General features: G+C 39.8%; 1 protein-coding gene across 2 annotated transcripts in view; it reads right to left on the bottom strand.

Annotated features, from left to right (window-relative positions):
* The window catches only part of TBC1D4 (TBC1 domain family member 4), a 50,487-nt gene that overhangs the window by 22,263 nt on the left and 15,195 nt on the right, over positions 1–13,029 (bottom strand). Inside the window, exons 6-11 of one of the 2 annotated variants that reach the window (XM_061445265.1) lie at positions 12,314–12,405; positions 11,459–11,569; positions 10,707–10,826; positions 6,885–6,959; positions 5,682–5,908; positions 3,739–3,888 (exon numbers count right to left, since the gene is read on the bottom strand). In XM_061445265.1, the coding sequence (XP_061301249.1) occupies positions 3,739–3,888; positions 5,682–5,908; positions 6,885–6,959; positions 10,707–10,826; positions 11,459–11,569; positions 12,314–12,405 (775 nt within the window). The remainder of the gene's footprint in view (positions 1–3,738; positions 3,889–5,681; positions 5,909–6,884; positions 6,960–10,706; positions 10,827–11,458; positions 11,570–12,313; positions 12,406–13,029) is intronic. The other variant, XM_061445266.1, reaches the window with a different exon arrangement.

Below are 13,029 nucleotides of genomic sequence, written 5' to 3'. Positions count from 1 at the left end.
GCTGTTGCAAGCAATTACCGAAGTACTCATGAGTACAGAGTACTGATCATCTAAGTGTTTTATCCCACGTAATTGCAACTCAGTTTCAACAAAGCATCGTCCCATTCACTATACTATCAGATAATGCATAGTAGGAACATGAGACTGTTAGCTTAGGGGTAGAAAAAAAAGAGGAAGGAATAAAAAAGGGGAAAAAAGGGAAGAAGAAACTCCAAAAACTTGCTCAGATTATAAACATGCTTATTGCTTAGTTTCAATTACCTATATCTCTTCCCAAAACCGTTCTTTAAAATGCTTCCAAAGATGGATACTCAAAACCGCATAAAGCTACCCTTTTTCTTGTGAAGTCTTTATACAATACTTATCTCAATTATTCTGCACTTGAGCACATGCGAGCCAACTGACTCCAGAATACTACTACTGCTCATGACAAGGTCGGCATTTTTGCCTAGTTTTCTTTCATTCAAATTTCTTCTCTTGATTGCTCTAAGGAGCAACTGAATCAACTTTGCAATTTGGAGGCCGTGACGGTACAAAATCTCCCAGTCCAAGTACAGAAAGCTAGTATTTCAGTTCTTAGGACTTTAGGTGGTAGAAGCCTTATGTAAGTGAAACAGATGAACTATTTCTCCTTTCTGGGAGGAAAAAGGACTAGTCGATCAGTTTACACCTCTCTCTTAGTTCTCACTCCTGTCATGTTTTTATTCTGAATAACTATTTTCTGCTATTTTATTTGAAGAACATCCCTAAGTATTTTACTTTCTTCATGAGAAATGAAGCTGTTTTAAAAAAGCAATCTGTTTAAATTCAAGTGGTGATAAAGCAGCTTAAACTATCCTTGCATAACAATGTAATGAACAAACAGTGTGGGCTAGTCAAACTTATGCTTAAAGATATCAAATTTTTAAAAGTGGTTCTTTTATGTTTATATTAAAAACCCCAGATAGATTCTTCCACAAGCCTGGCTTTCAGGAGTAGCTGTTGAATCAATGCCAGAATTTCCAGAAGTTACAGGAATGAAAGTTCAAAAACAGATTATGCTCTCAAATTCCTGTTTGCTTACCTCCATGTTGGCAGGATATTTTTAATAATCCTTACTGGTGCTTGTGTTCAATATTAAACGCAGTACAACACATTTGTCAAAAGCCAAGATTATGCAGACCACTTCTACCCTAGACTTCTCTCTAGATAAATGAATTGACAATGCAGTAAAAACATACTGAAGGCACTTACTAATATTGTGTTTATGCCCAACTTCACTATACAGTTCCTTCCTTAAAGCAGAAAACATTGCTGTTTTCTCTCTTCCACATAAATCATCATAGTAGCGAACATTAGAATTTAACCCAAAAACCTCAGCTTTCCTACAAACATTGAGGAAAAATGATTATTTTTTTTTTACCACAGTGAACTTATCTGGAGAATATTTTTTTTTTCTCCTGGCTCTATGTATCTCAAACACAGACATTTAAACCCTAGCAAGTCAACTGAGGTTTCCTTTTTAATGGAGGTCACAACACTTTTAGGGTATGATTCATGCTTTCTAAATGAAAATGTTCCCAATGACAGGCACATCTTGCTGTATTAGTGTCCAGGTAGATATACAGGCAGGATCAGTTTTGTAAATGTCACAATATTAAAGACAATCTAGGATAAGAGAAACTCTATTGCAGACACACCAACTTCTCCCCATTGATGAGATGAGATGAAGATGTCTACAATCAGCTGAGAGCCACTGTACCCTGTATCTCCAACACCTTAGTCTCAGTTTCTGAGTTTGTGACCATATGCCAAATGTGATATACATGGATCAGAATCATCTTCTCTACAGCAGCCAATACATAAATGACACATATAAAATAAGCAGAGTTACTTCTTAACACCCAGCTGCCCAGCTGACCCTGGCTTGATGCTCTTTGCATAGGCCTTTCTGACTGCTACAAATCAAACATCTTTCTAAAATTAATCCCAACTGAAACTGTCTCTGATCCTGCAGTTCACCAGAACACCAAGAAAAGCTGCATGCTGTTTCATGTGTAATCTCAAAGCTGCATGATATGGAAAGTCAGACTATAAAGATTTTTTCTGCAGTGCAATGAGGCTAGGATACACTTTATGAATGTATAGTAACCATGATTAGAAAGGAAAATGCACTGAAGTTTTAATTAGGGTTCCTAACAGTTGAACAGCTTGTAGTCTTCAGATTGTAAAGGACTGACACACAATTCCAACATAACATACATTCACATGGGAATTCTAACACCTCACTACTGGAATAGAAGGTTTTCTCTGTGAAAAATATCCAAAGAAAAAAAACAAAACCCAAACACCATAAAAAATGTCAATTTTTAAACATTTATAAACCTAATGGCACAACACATATTTGCAAGCTAAATCAGGGAATCAGGGAAAGTTTAAAGAGTTTCAGCCACCAACAGCTGGACAATAAATTTTATTCTCCATTAGGCATTTTCAAGTGACAGTTTTATTACCTCAGTCACTCTTTTCACATCAGCATTATTCATTTGACGCTTCTTTCTGTGTTTGATGTATTCACTTCATGAACCCAACTAGACACCAACACTTCACCCTTAACACTGCAATTTGCTTACCATGACAGCTCAGGCCCAGTTGCTCCCAGCAAGATCTATAGGTAGCAAGTTACAGTTTTCACAAAAGTTTTTGCACAAATTGAAGATTACCTGGTATCAGAAACCTGTATAGTATAAAACCTAAGTAGAAACACAATGATCTTCTGGGAATTACTTCTAATTTGAAGATCTCCCTAGAGTCCTAATTACACCCAGAATCCAGATCTCATCAACTTTCGGTTCTGGTAAAAATGAAATCTCTACCGTCAATTTCCAGGGAGAAACAGTGACAAAAGCACCTTCTACAACTCCACAGTTTTCTGTTGGGAATGATTAGAGCAGAGCTACATTCAGAGATGAATAGTAACAGAAACACAAGTATAGTTCAGTGAACAAGGACAGACTGACAAAGGAAAAGGGAGCTCTCACTGACAAAAGAGAAATATAAATGCAAAAAAAACCCATCATGAAGTTCAAAACTTTCCACCTTAGTCACTACAGGCCTACTACAGAAAGATAATCCATAGGCAGTTTCCTCAAGTACCCTCCTGAAAGACAGCCTATTCTTACTGTAAGAAGTGTGACTTCATTTAGATAATTGAGTCTTTCACACTGATGTCAGAAAGGCCTTCCTGTATCTTTGCTTCTTCCCGACTCCAATTTGAAGTTATTTCATGATTCTCTCTAAACATCTCATAGCTAGTACCATCCGGCTAACATGGTGTTTCCCCTTCCTCATGCACAGGCATCCCACGTTAGTACAGTACACTCTTCACATTGCTATGGCTTATTTTCACATGCCAGTGATCTCAGCAACACATGCTGGTTTGCATTCAGCAGAGAAAGCATTAAATTGGCGTGACACTCCTAAAACCTATTGCATTTCAAGTGGCAAACAAATGCAGCAGATGTGCAACGGTGGAACAGAAAGAGGTCACAGCTACTAGATGTCAGCAGACAGGCCTCTATTTTTAACAGGCTTTTTTTTGCCAAAAGCCTGTTTGTCCATTTGCATCAAGTACTTAAGAAGTCTGTTAGAAATGCAGGAGCACGGGGCAGAGTGGAAGACATCCCATGAGCTGCACTGCACAGGGCATCCTGTTAAGCTGGTGGCACTGAAGCACTAGGCAGGAGACAATGCCCTCACCTCTTAAAGAAGTCACTGTCTGAGTGCTGGAGCAACCTTCCTGAGCCCTGGTAAAAGCTTTTCAGGAAAGAAGGGGCAGAGACAGACGAGGGGAGACCAGGTGACGCAGATTCACTCTCATTGAGAGCGCGCCGAACCCCAACAACAGGACTGTGCGGGCAACAAGAGAACATAGCACATGGGTCAGCACGGATTTGGATACAACAACAATACATCCAGATGAAAGATACTGGCCAAGTACCTCCTCTTGGCTTCCAATAACTTTGTTTCCCAGAAGATAAAATATATCAAGTGCACTACTGGGCAGTTTTCCTGCTGATACTGATTTTGCTATTACAGATGATTTCTTTAAAGAAACATTTCACTGAAACTGCAGAAAAGACAGACCACATTATTTCTTTAGCCTTATTTATTCTCAAGGCATAGTCAGAATAAAGAATCAGAAACATTCAGAAAATATTCTTAGAAATCTGCTTCCAGTAGCATGAACCACTTTGTTTCTTCCCTACAGTCTTCTCTTGCTTTTTTTTAATAACATGTATTGCTAGAACACATTAGAAAGTATAGATTATTTAAATGCTGTATTTTTGGATACATTTCTGTGAAGTGCTTAAATCAAGATATTCCTATGACACAGTTAAACGTTACTTAATAATAGTAACAAATGTTGGAGGAGGACATAAAAATTCAGTTTCTTTTACTTAACATTTTTTATTAATCTTCACTAGGAAAGAAGAAAAAGTCCCAGCCTAGAAACAAGTTGTTACAAACTGTTTTGACTGAGAATCTGCTGATGATGCTACTTTAATCAGCAACTTCTTAAAAGTTACTACAAAGAAGTGAAGTCAGCAAGTCCTTCAGTCTGAGCTGTCAGGGTTTCCTGTTTGCATACAACATGGTAAGTGCAAAAAAACCAACCAAAGCTTATCTCACTAAAAAACACACTATTTATCTCTTTAGAAACACAATGTAACAAAGCTATTTCAAGGCTGGCTTCTTAACCTTCACCCTCTTCCATTCTCTTTAACAGAATAAACTTTTTTGCTTTTCTCTACGGGCTGGTGTGGCATTCACACTTATGTTTTAATCTAGACATCAGACGGCTGAGAAGTTATTATTTAAAGTCATTTTTAGAATGACTAAAAAGTGAAATTGCAGTCAAGCACTGAAGCACATGAGTAGTTTGGAGAAAGTGCTCCTCCAAAAGAAAAAGATCAGCTCCTTTGTGCCTCAATCTGTTTTGAATTGGTCATCTACTGCAAATAGCCAGGATAGAGGCAGAGAAAGAAACTGCAACCAAAGAGGCCCACAATGAACTGTGGGGACCTCTCCTGACTGAGTGAAGGAACTCCTGAAGAACTGTCCTCCACATCTTAATAGCTGGAGTGTCTCCAAAAAGGAAGGGGAAAGAAGTTACAGAGGGAAGCTGTGCAGAAAGGCAAACAGGGAAACGGCATGCCGCACAGTTCAGTGGAAGTATTTAATCCTTCAGTCCTTCCATGAAATTCCTCATCAGTGTTAATTCTGGACATACTCTCTGGGAGCTTCGGCTAACACACAGACACTTGAAGCTGTCAGTGCCTCTTTCATCCTGGCATAAGATTGTCGGGCCACCATCTCTGCGGCTAAAAGCAGTGAGGACCTCTTCTCCAAAAGGCCTGACTGCCAAAAAGGTTCAGCTCACAGGTGGCAAATAAATAAATAAACAGATGGGCTCCAGCATCTAGCAGACCAATCAATTCACTGGATCGATGACTCTCCTGAATTGCTAATTCAGGGATTAGCAAGTTACTGCAAAGCCCCAAACTACCCAGAGGTAGATAAGACAGGCTGAAAATAAATAAATAACTAGGACCCATAGCAGTGCAGAAGCAGCTTCTGTAAAAAGAGAGAGGTGAGTGGCAGGAGGCAGCAGTCGCGTGGCACGGCACGCCGTGACTCACCTTGTCGTCTCGACGCAGGTCTGCCGCAGCAGTGGGGACCGGACGCTCTGGGACCTCCCGTTCTGGAAGGTTATCCTGCGCCTGGCGCTGGATGGGGGGTGGCTGAAGGTGTGTGCACGTCTCCTGAACTGGGGGGAGTCCGAGCCTTCCTCGGGAAACGGCTGCCAGGCTGAGGATACGGGGGACGATGGAGGAGTAGCTGGTGGGGAATCGCCTGGTGAGATGTCCTGCAAGGAAGTGCTGGCAGAGTGAGGCCTGCCGCTCTGCGCCCTGCGACAGCTCCTGCCTAACCCCACCGGCTGCACGCCGCATTGGGGCACCCAGAGCCTCTCCCCCTTCTTGGTCGTGGCCTATTGTATGCTAATTATCACCAAAACCAGACATCCTTTGGTAATTTACTCCAAACCAGCAGTGCTCTTCTTAAAAAAAAAAAAAGAGGAGGGAGGAATAAATATGTATATGCAACGCAAACAACATACTAATTACTCCGGGCATCCTCTCACATGGATCGGCATTCCTACCAGACTTCTGGCTCTATCAGGAAAACACAGGAATTTGAAAGAGTAGGGAAACTGCTTTTAGCTAGCTTCCTCGACATATCATGAGCATACTTCCTGTGCCGTCATAGCGATATCCTGGAAGAGAGACTGTTATTACACAGCCAGCTTATGAGTAACTGTAGCAGGAAAACCGTAACAGAATCTTCACCTCCTGGGAAAACCAGCAATCAATCCTCACGTGAGGTACAACATTAAAAACAGGAAATAAAAAGAAAGTGAACAGTTCTGGCCGCTCGCCCCAGACTGCATCCTCAACAGCTGGTTTTAGGTCAAAAATTCTTACTTCCCTAAAGCAACTTACAGAAAGGATTCTTAACCTTGAGAGCATTTCTTTTTGTTACGATATGACCTTTTTAACTCCCTTAGTGAAACAAGCCAAAAGCTGACCAGAAATTCCCTGCTTTTCGTAAAAACAAGAGAAGTGTAGAAAAAAAGGGCTGGCAAACAAACCACAGATTAAAGCTGAATCTTCAAGTCAACATATATGCCAGCGTTCCTACGCACCTCCCTGTGGAAAATCTCGAGTTTTGTAAATTGATGTGCTTTGTGCTACTTCCTTCAGCTAGAAGCAGAGTGCCAAATTTACGCTTCATTAACACCCGTGCCTGCAAACATGCCAATTTTAACTAAGCTCCTTACATACTTTGTCAGAAGCAAGGCTGTTGCAGCGCTCAAAGCTGTCCACACTTCCCAGTCGGCCTCGCATTCGGTTGGCTCCCTGCAAGAGAAAAGGTGAGTAACTTCATCTGGTCTTTTTTTCTGAAGGTTAAACAAAGATGGCAACAGCTGTGCAGGTGAACACAGGACAGTTCATGCACGTGACACATCTGATGTAAGACCGCAGATCATGGGGCTAGAACTGGATTGTACAAGCAGTGACATCTTCAGGTGGCAAAACTGTATCTTCTCCCTGCTTGCTCCCAGGAGTTTTAAGCCTGTAGCTCTATTGTCTGAAGCAACTGAGTATTTCCTGATTCATTTAAGTTAAATAGCTGAGTTGGCTTAAACAGTTGAGTTCAAAGCTCCAGACTTCAGTACTGTGCTTGCACTGCAGCTAACGGATGCATTTGACATACTACAATCTCAACAGAGTTTAGCCTCTATCTAAACATTTCAGACAAATTAAGTCCACCTGGACAAAAGCAGGGAAAGCACTAGAACACTTTAGAGAGGAAAAAAATGCTCTCTAGCAGCAAATCCAGCCAAACAGCACCAAATATAAAGAAGACTTTTTAATTATAATGTAGATCGCCCTGAGGCAAATTAGCCAGCAACCAGTTAGCAGATCTTTGCCAAACTTGTTGACAGTCATCTGGTTTCACAGGAAAAGGAGATAGAGATGCAGTACTTTTGACCACCTTCCACTCCTAATTCCCACGAAACACTGGTGATGCATGCTGTTAGACACTTTCGACAGCTGAAGTTGCTTTCAGTACTTTATATGGGAAAAAAATAGTCTAGGTTTTAAGAAAACTATAGACAGAGCTCCTCTTGGTATGCTTGCAAGTCCAGGGGAAGTTTTGTCAACATCAGCAGTATTTATTTAGCTGACTTTTTCCTGGTAAGATTTATTTTCATGATTTAAGAGTGCTCTTTAAGTACACTATCTCATTTAAGCTCATTACCAATGAATAATCTGCCTAAAGCATCTCCTCACTGATCCTCACAATAAAACAAGAGCAAAGGATAACTTGGAAGTTTCTCACTAGCTTTAAAAACACACTTTTGGCCCTGTAAGAAGGACTTTCTGGTTCAGAAAAAAACACCCAACAAATCAACAGAGAGGTTAGTGCAGCATAGGCTGGAAGAAATCTGTTCATGAGGTCAAAGAGAGGTTATATTTATTTTTCTGAGGTATCTCACTAGGAAGCCACAGCCTGTTTTCAGTTCAAACCTGACAAAAATAAAATGAGTCCCTCAAAACAAACAAGTGAAAAAGTGACATTCCTCTGGGACTGAGTGAAGCCAGAACACAGAACGTAGTATGTTTCCCTATGGTGAGTTGTATTCAAGTAGCTTAAAATGTCACTTGATGCTATTTATCTAGCTAAGAAGCCATCCACTTAATGTCTTCCCAGATATCTGATTATTATATACTTATTTCTAATTTTGCTAAGATTGAGGCTGCATCTCTCTCCCATGTATACTGACTTTTTTTTTTTGTACTTCTATCTTTCTAGCTACAAAAAGATGCTGAATGCACACTTTAAAAAACAAAACCTGAAGTTCTTTCTTGGTCTCTTTGTTACTAAAGGTACTTTAAAATAAAGTGTTGTTATACATAATTAGCATCCTATTACATCAATACCATGTGATTTGCAGCTGGCTGAAGGAGGGGAAAATCCACCACACCAATAGATATTTGATATCTAAATACCTTAGGAATTAGCCACAGTCCCTTAGGCTTTTAATAGCTTGATCAAGAATGAGAACTGTCAAAACAGTCACTGTATAACACATGCATGAACATGACCCACAGTATACACACACAGAGATACTTGTACATATTTGCTCTAACCAAGTGATTAATGGTCAAACTGCACTGTAATTTTTTTTCTCAGTCTTGCACGGTGTAACCTTTAAATGGACCTGCAAGAATGAACCCCTACCTGTACCGTGATTCACTATATTGCACTGCTCTTCCTGATCTATAGCAGGTTCATGTTAAAGATGAGACAACAGCAAGTCCACTTCATAAATAGCAGACTTAAAATTGCCCTAAACTAGATTGGGATGTCCACTTCTCATGAACTCAATCATGGACTTATGTAGACCCTTACACTATAACATGCAGCATGTCACAGTGACCCTGGTGAGAAGGAACATACTGCATCAAAACCAACCAATATATAAGCAGTTTCCCTTCAAAGACTCTTCAACTTAAGCAGTGCATTTCATCTAAGTTACTTTTCTTGACACGATCAGACTGCTATTATGTCTGTATATCGCAGGGCTGCTTACTAGGTTATTCCCAATGATGTATGCCTGTTCCAAAACCACCACAGGGTTAGTGACCCACTGTCAGAGCTTGGGCACTTTCTAGTCACATGTCCTTTAGATGTGGAAAAGCAATCAGACTCAGCACAGGCATGACTATAGCTGTCACCATCTGATGCTATTCCAGACTGCTGAAATTATCCAGATCATCTGACCATCATTGCCCTCTTTTCCATGCACTCTCTCTTTTCATATTCAAATTGAGCCCCTAGTGTGTAGAACTTCTTATACAACAGAGGACAGATTTGACCGGAAGAATTTTAATGCTAGCTTCAGTCCTAGATCAAATTCACACCTAACTATAAGTTCTAAGGATTCTCCCCAGCAAATAGTATTTTGCCTACTTTATAGGGAACATTAGTGGCATTCTATGTTTGTAGATTACTTTGACATGCCCATATAAGCTGCAGGATAAGTGCAACTTAGACCATGATTTAGCACGGTACTTTAAAATCACTAGCAGAAGGAACTTAATTTCACTGCTCAAAATTATAGTTTGACCTCTCCATCCAGTATTCATAGCTCATCATACTTTCTCTGTAACAACATGCTGGATCCCAGGCACCCAGCCTTCTTCAGTTACCCCTCTATGTGCCTCTTCTCTGCTTCCAGGACACTCCCTACTGAGCAGGGAACATTAAGCAGAACTTGCAATTCAGACCTCTTCTTTAAAAAGCTATTTAACAGAAGAGAGTTCCAGTAATTATTTGCAATTCAGTATCATGCTTAGCTAGCAACACTGAAATGAAGAACCACTCACTTTTTAAGTGTATTGCTTTTTATTGCCTTTTTTTTTTTTTCCACAAAAGGACAAATTTGTTACTAGTTCCTAAAGATTTTTTGCGACCAATATGAGCAATTTTAGCTATTAGAAGTAAGACATTGCTTCTCTGAACAGAAAGATTTCTAGTTTATGCAGACACATTCATTCACACTTTCAAAAAAACATAACATGTCTTTAGGGGATCAAGCAACCATCCGGATTTGTTTTTTTTATCTTTAATGGGCTCATATGGCAGCAAGTGGTCACAGAATCACAGAATCAACTAGGTTGGAAAAGACCTTTAAGATCATCAAGTCCAGCTTTTACCCCAGGATTCTGAAGCAACACATCTGATAATCATAGAATCATAGAATAGTTAGGGTTGGAAAGGACCTTAAGATCATCTAGTTCCAACCCCCCTGCCATGGGCAGGGACACCTCACACTCAGTTAACTCACTTGCACCTAAAATGAACGCTCATTATTTAGAAAGTTATCTTTTTTTCCCTCTGTACATGCAGCCTTAACATAAACTTTATAGCACAGTTAAGCCAAAAGCAACCCAGCTGTAACCCTCAGATTTCACAACAGGGATATCACTTCATGAAGTGTTTATCAGACTGAAGCCAAAACCCAGAAAAATCTGATAGATCTTTACTATCAAGGATATCTGAGAGAATTGCTGACAACGCGTTGTTAACCTTACCCTTGAGAAGATATTTTCCAGAGAGCTAGTCAAGGATTTCTTGGCCTTGTTTTTCAGAACGTCAAGTTTAAACCTGCCACCGCTGGTGGTGCTTTCTGGAATGGCACTGTTAGAAAAGGTCTGTCGAAATGAGCAAGGACACAATTTAGCTTTGGCAATTCTTTTTGCAATTGCAGACCTCCAAAGACTAGAGCTGAACCAGATTACATAGCAACAACATACCCATGGCCTTCATTAAAAAAAACCACCACAAACAAACAAAAAATCCCAGCAAAACAAAAGCCCCCACATGCCCCACCCCAAAAACACAGGTAAAAGCACACTCCACCCCTAAAGACTATCTTGCAAAAGCGTATCAGTTTAACAGTACTGTTACCCATTTCCTTTGCTAGATAAGTTTGGAGTCTAAAATGAAACCAATGTCCTCTTCATCCTTATTCTCCCCAGAAATAACTGTTTGGGAGTGAAGATCAGGAAGAAAGGGAAAGGACAGAAGAAATATCCTCACACTGTAAAGAAATCTAGATCTAAAAATAATTGGTTGTCCTTCTTCCCTCTCTTCTTGTGCCCCAAGCTTAAAATAACAAGCATTCCACTATTAATCAAACAATTTCTCTTTCACAGTCCTCTCTTAATTACAAAATGCAGCTTCAACTATCCGTGATGAACTCCAGCAGTAGCCTGATAATATTCAAGGTTGCATTTTAGCAGAGGGGAAGGAAGGAGAATAATAATACAAAAATAAGCTTTACCGATGGTGCTTCACCAATGTGAACATGTGTTTTCTGCTTAGTTTCACAGAGCTGGCGTAGATGTAAGATCACAAGTTCATTTTCTTCCTGGTCATTTTCAGGCTTCATTTTCTGTCAGTAACAGCAAAGGAAAGAAAATGTTGTCTTTCAAGTCAAGATACTGATATGCCAGATGCTAGATTCCACTATCATTGTGTTAAATTGCACTACTGTTTGTGTGACTTCATACTCCTGAGCAAAATAGACCAAAACTTTCCACATGCAAGATGTTACAGGCTAGGGAGAGGTAGGAGGCTTAGGCCCACACATTTTGTTTTCTAAGGTTGTCTGCCACTGGATAGCCTTATAAATGGAACAGGAAACCCAGGAAAACCAAGCAGCCACTCCCTTGCTCTGGTAGCTAGAGACGAGTGTAGCCTTTGGAAGCCTAAATTATTATATATTTCATCCACTTGAATACATCTACTTAGATCAGAATCTTGCCTCAGAATAAGTAGAAAAAACCCGACTTCTGAAAATGCCAGACATATTCTTGATAACTGCATGTCTCACATGCTTTTAACTCAGTCCCAGATCACTTTCAAGTAGGGAAATGTGTTTACAGATGAAGAACTACAGGGAAGGAAAAGAATACTCTGGGTATGAACACAGAGCATCTCAGCAGACTTGGAAATCAAAACTTTTCCCATAGCAGTGTATCACATATGAGGTTAGGTTGGAGCATGCTATTTCAGCGTGATGTTTGGTGGAAAAATAGTAGATTTTAGATCAACTACATAACAAACCTAGCAAAAACATCTAGTCCATTTTATCATGGTCTTTTTCAAATTTGAAAGAACGCTTTTAATGTATTACCTGAACACGTTCAAAAATGTCTGCTTGCTCATTATCAGTTAGTGATGACAGATGTCTCTGAATTACAAGTTTGGCTCTTGGTGGATAGAGTCCTGAGAAAAGAAAGGCACATTAAAGCTTTTAGATTCTAAAATGACCTCTCAAAAAAAATTTTTGAAAAATATTATAGGAGACAGAAGCCTGCATTTGAGTTTATACATGTTTAACATATGACATTTGTATCAATGACTCAAAATACTTCCGGTTTTGCTAAACCACATAGTTTTGTCTTCCTTCTTTAAGCAGTGGCTGGCTCCTGTGTAAAAGGTTGTGGACTCACTGATGTCTTATGTCCTAGCATAAAGAGATCACTGACAGCTGGAAGCCTGACAAATGTATGAGAGAGGAGGAAGAGAGGAACAGATCAGGAATGTAACTACAGAGACACTCAATGCAAAAGATACTCAGAAGTTTTCAGATGCTTTTAACTGAAAAATTTAGATGCATTTCTACCCAAGGTAAGGATAGGGTACAGGTCATACCTGAGAACTGAAGACACTTTTAAACACAAGAACAACATAAAAGCTGTAAGAATAGATGAAAGAATTTCTGGTGTTCAATAAAACACATGCTTGCTTACAAAGCATGTTCTAGGAAGCTCCAAAGACCGTGGGGAAAATCAAAACCCCCAAATCAGATGAAAATCTGTATTTTTTTCCATCCAAGGTAGATATTAT

The sequence above is a fragment of the Pezoporus flaviventris genome, unplaced genomic scaffold (genome assembly GCF_033815535.1).
Source record: "Pezoporus flaviventris isolate CSIRO_AGI_PZ_B2104156 unplaced genomic scaffold, CSIRO_AGI_Pfla_v1 ptg000003l, whole genome shotgun sequence".
Classification (NCBI taxonomy): domain Eukaryota; kingdom Metazoa; phylum Chordata; class Aves; order Psittaciformes; family Psittacidae; genus Pezoporus; species Pezoporus flaviventris.
Note: the sequence above shows the minus strand (reverse complement) of the source record. Positions and strands in the feature narration are given on the sequence as shown.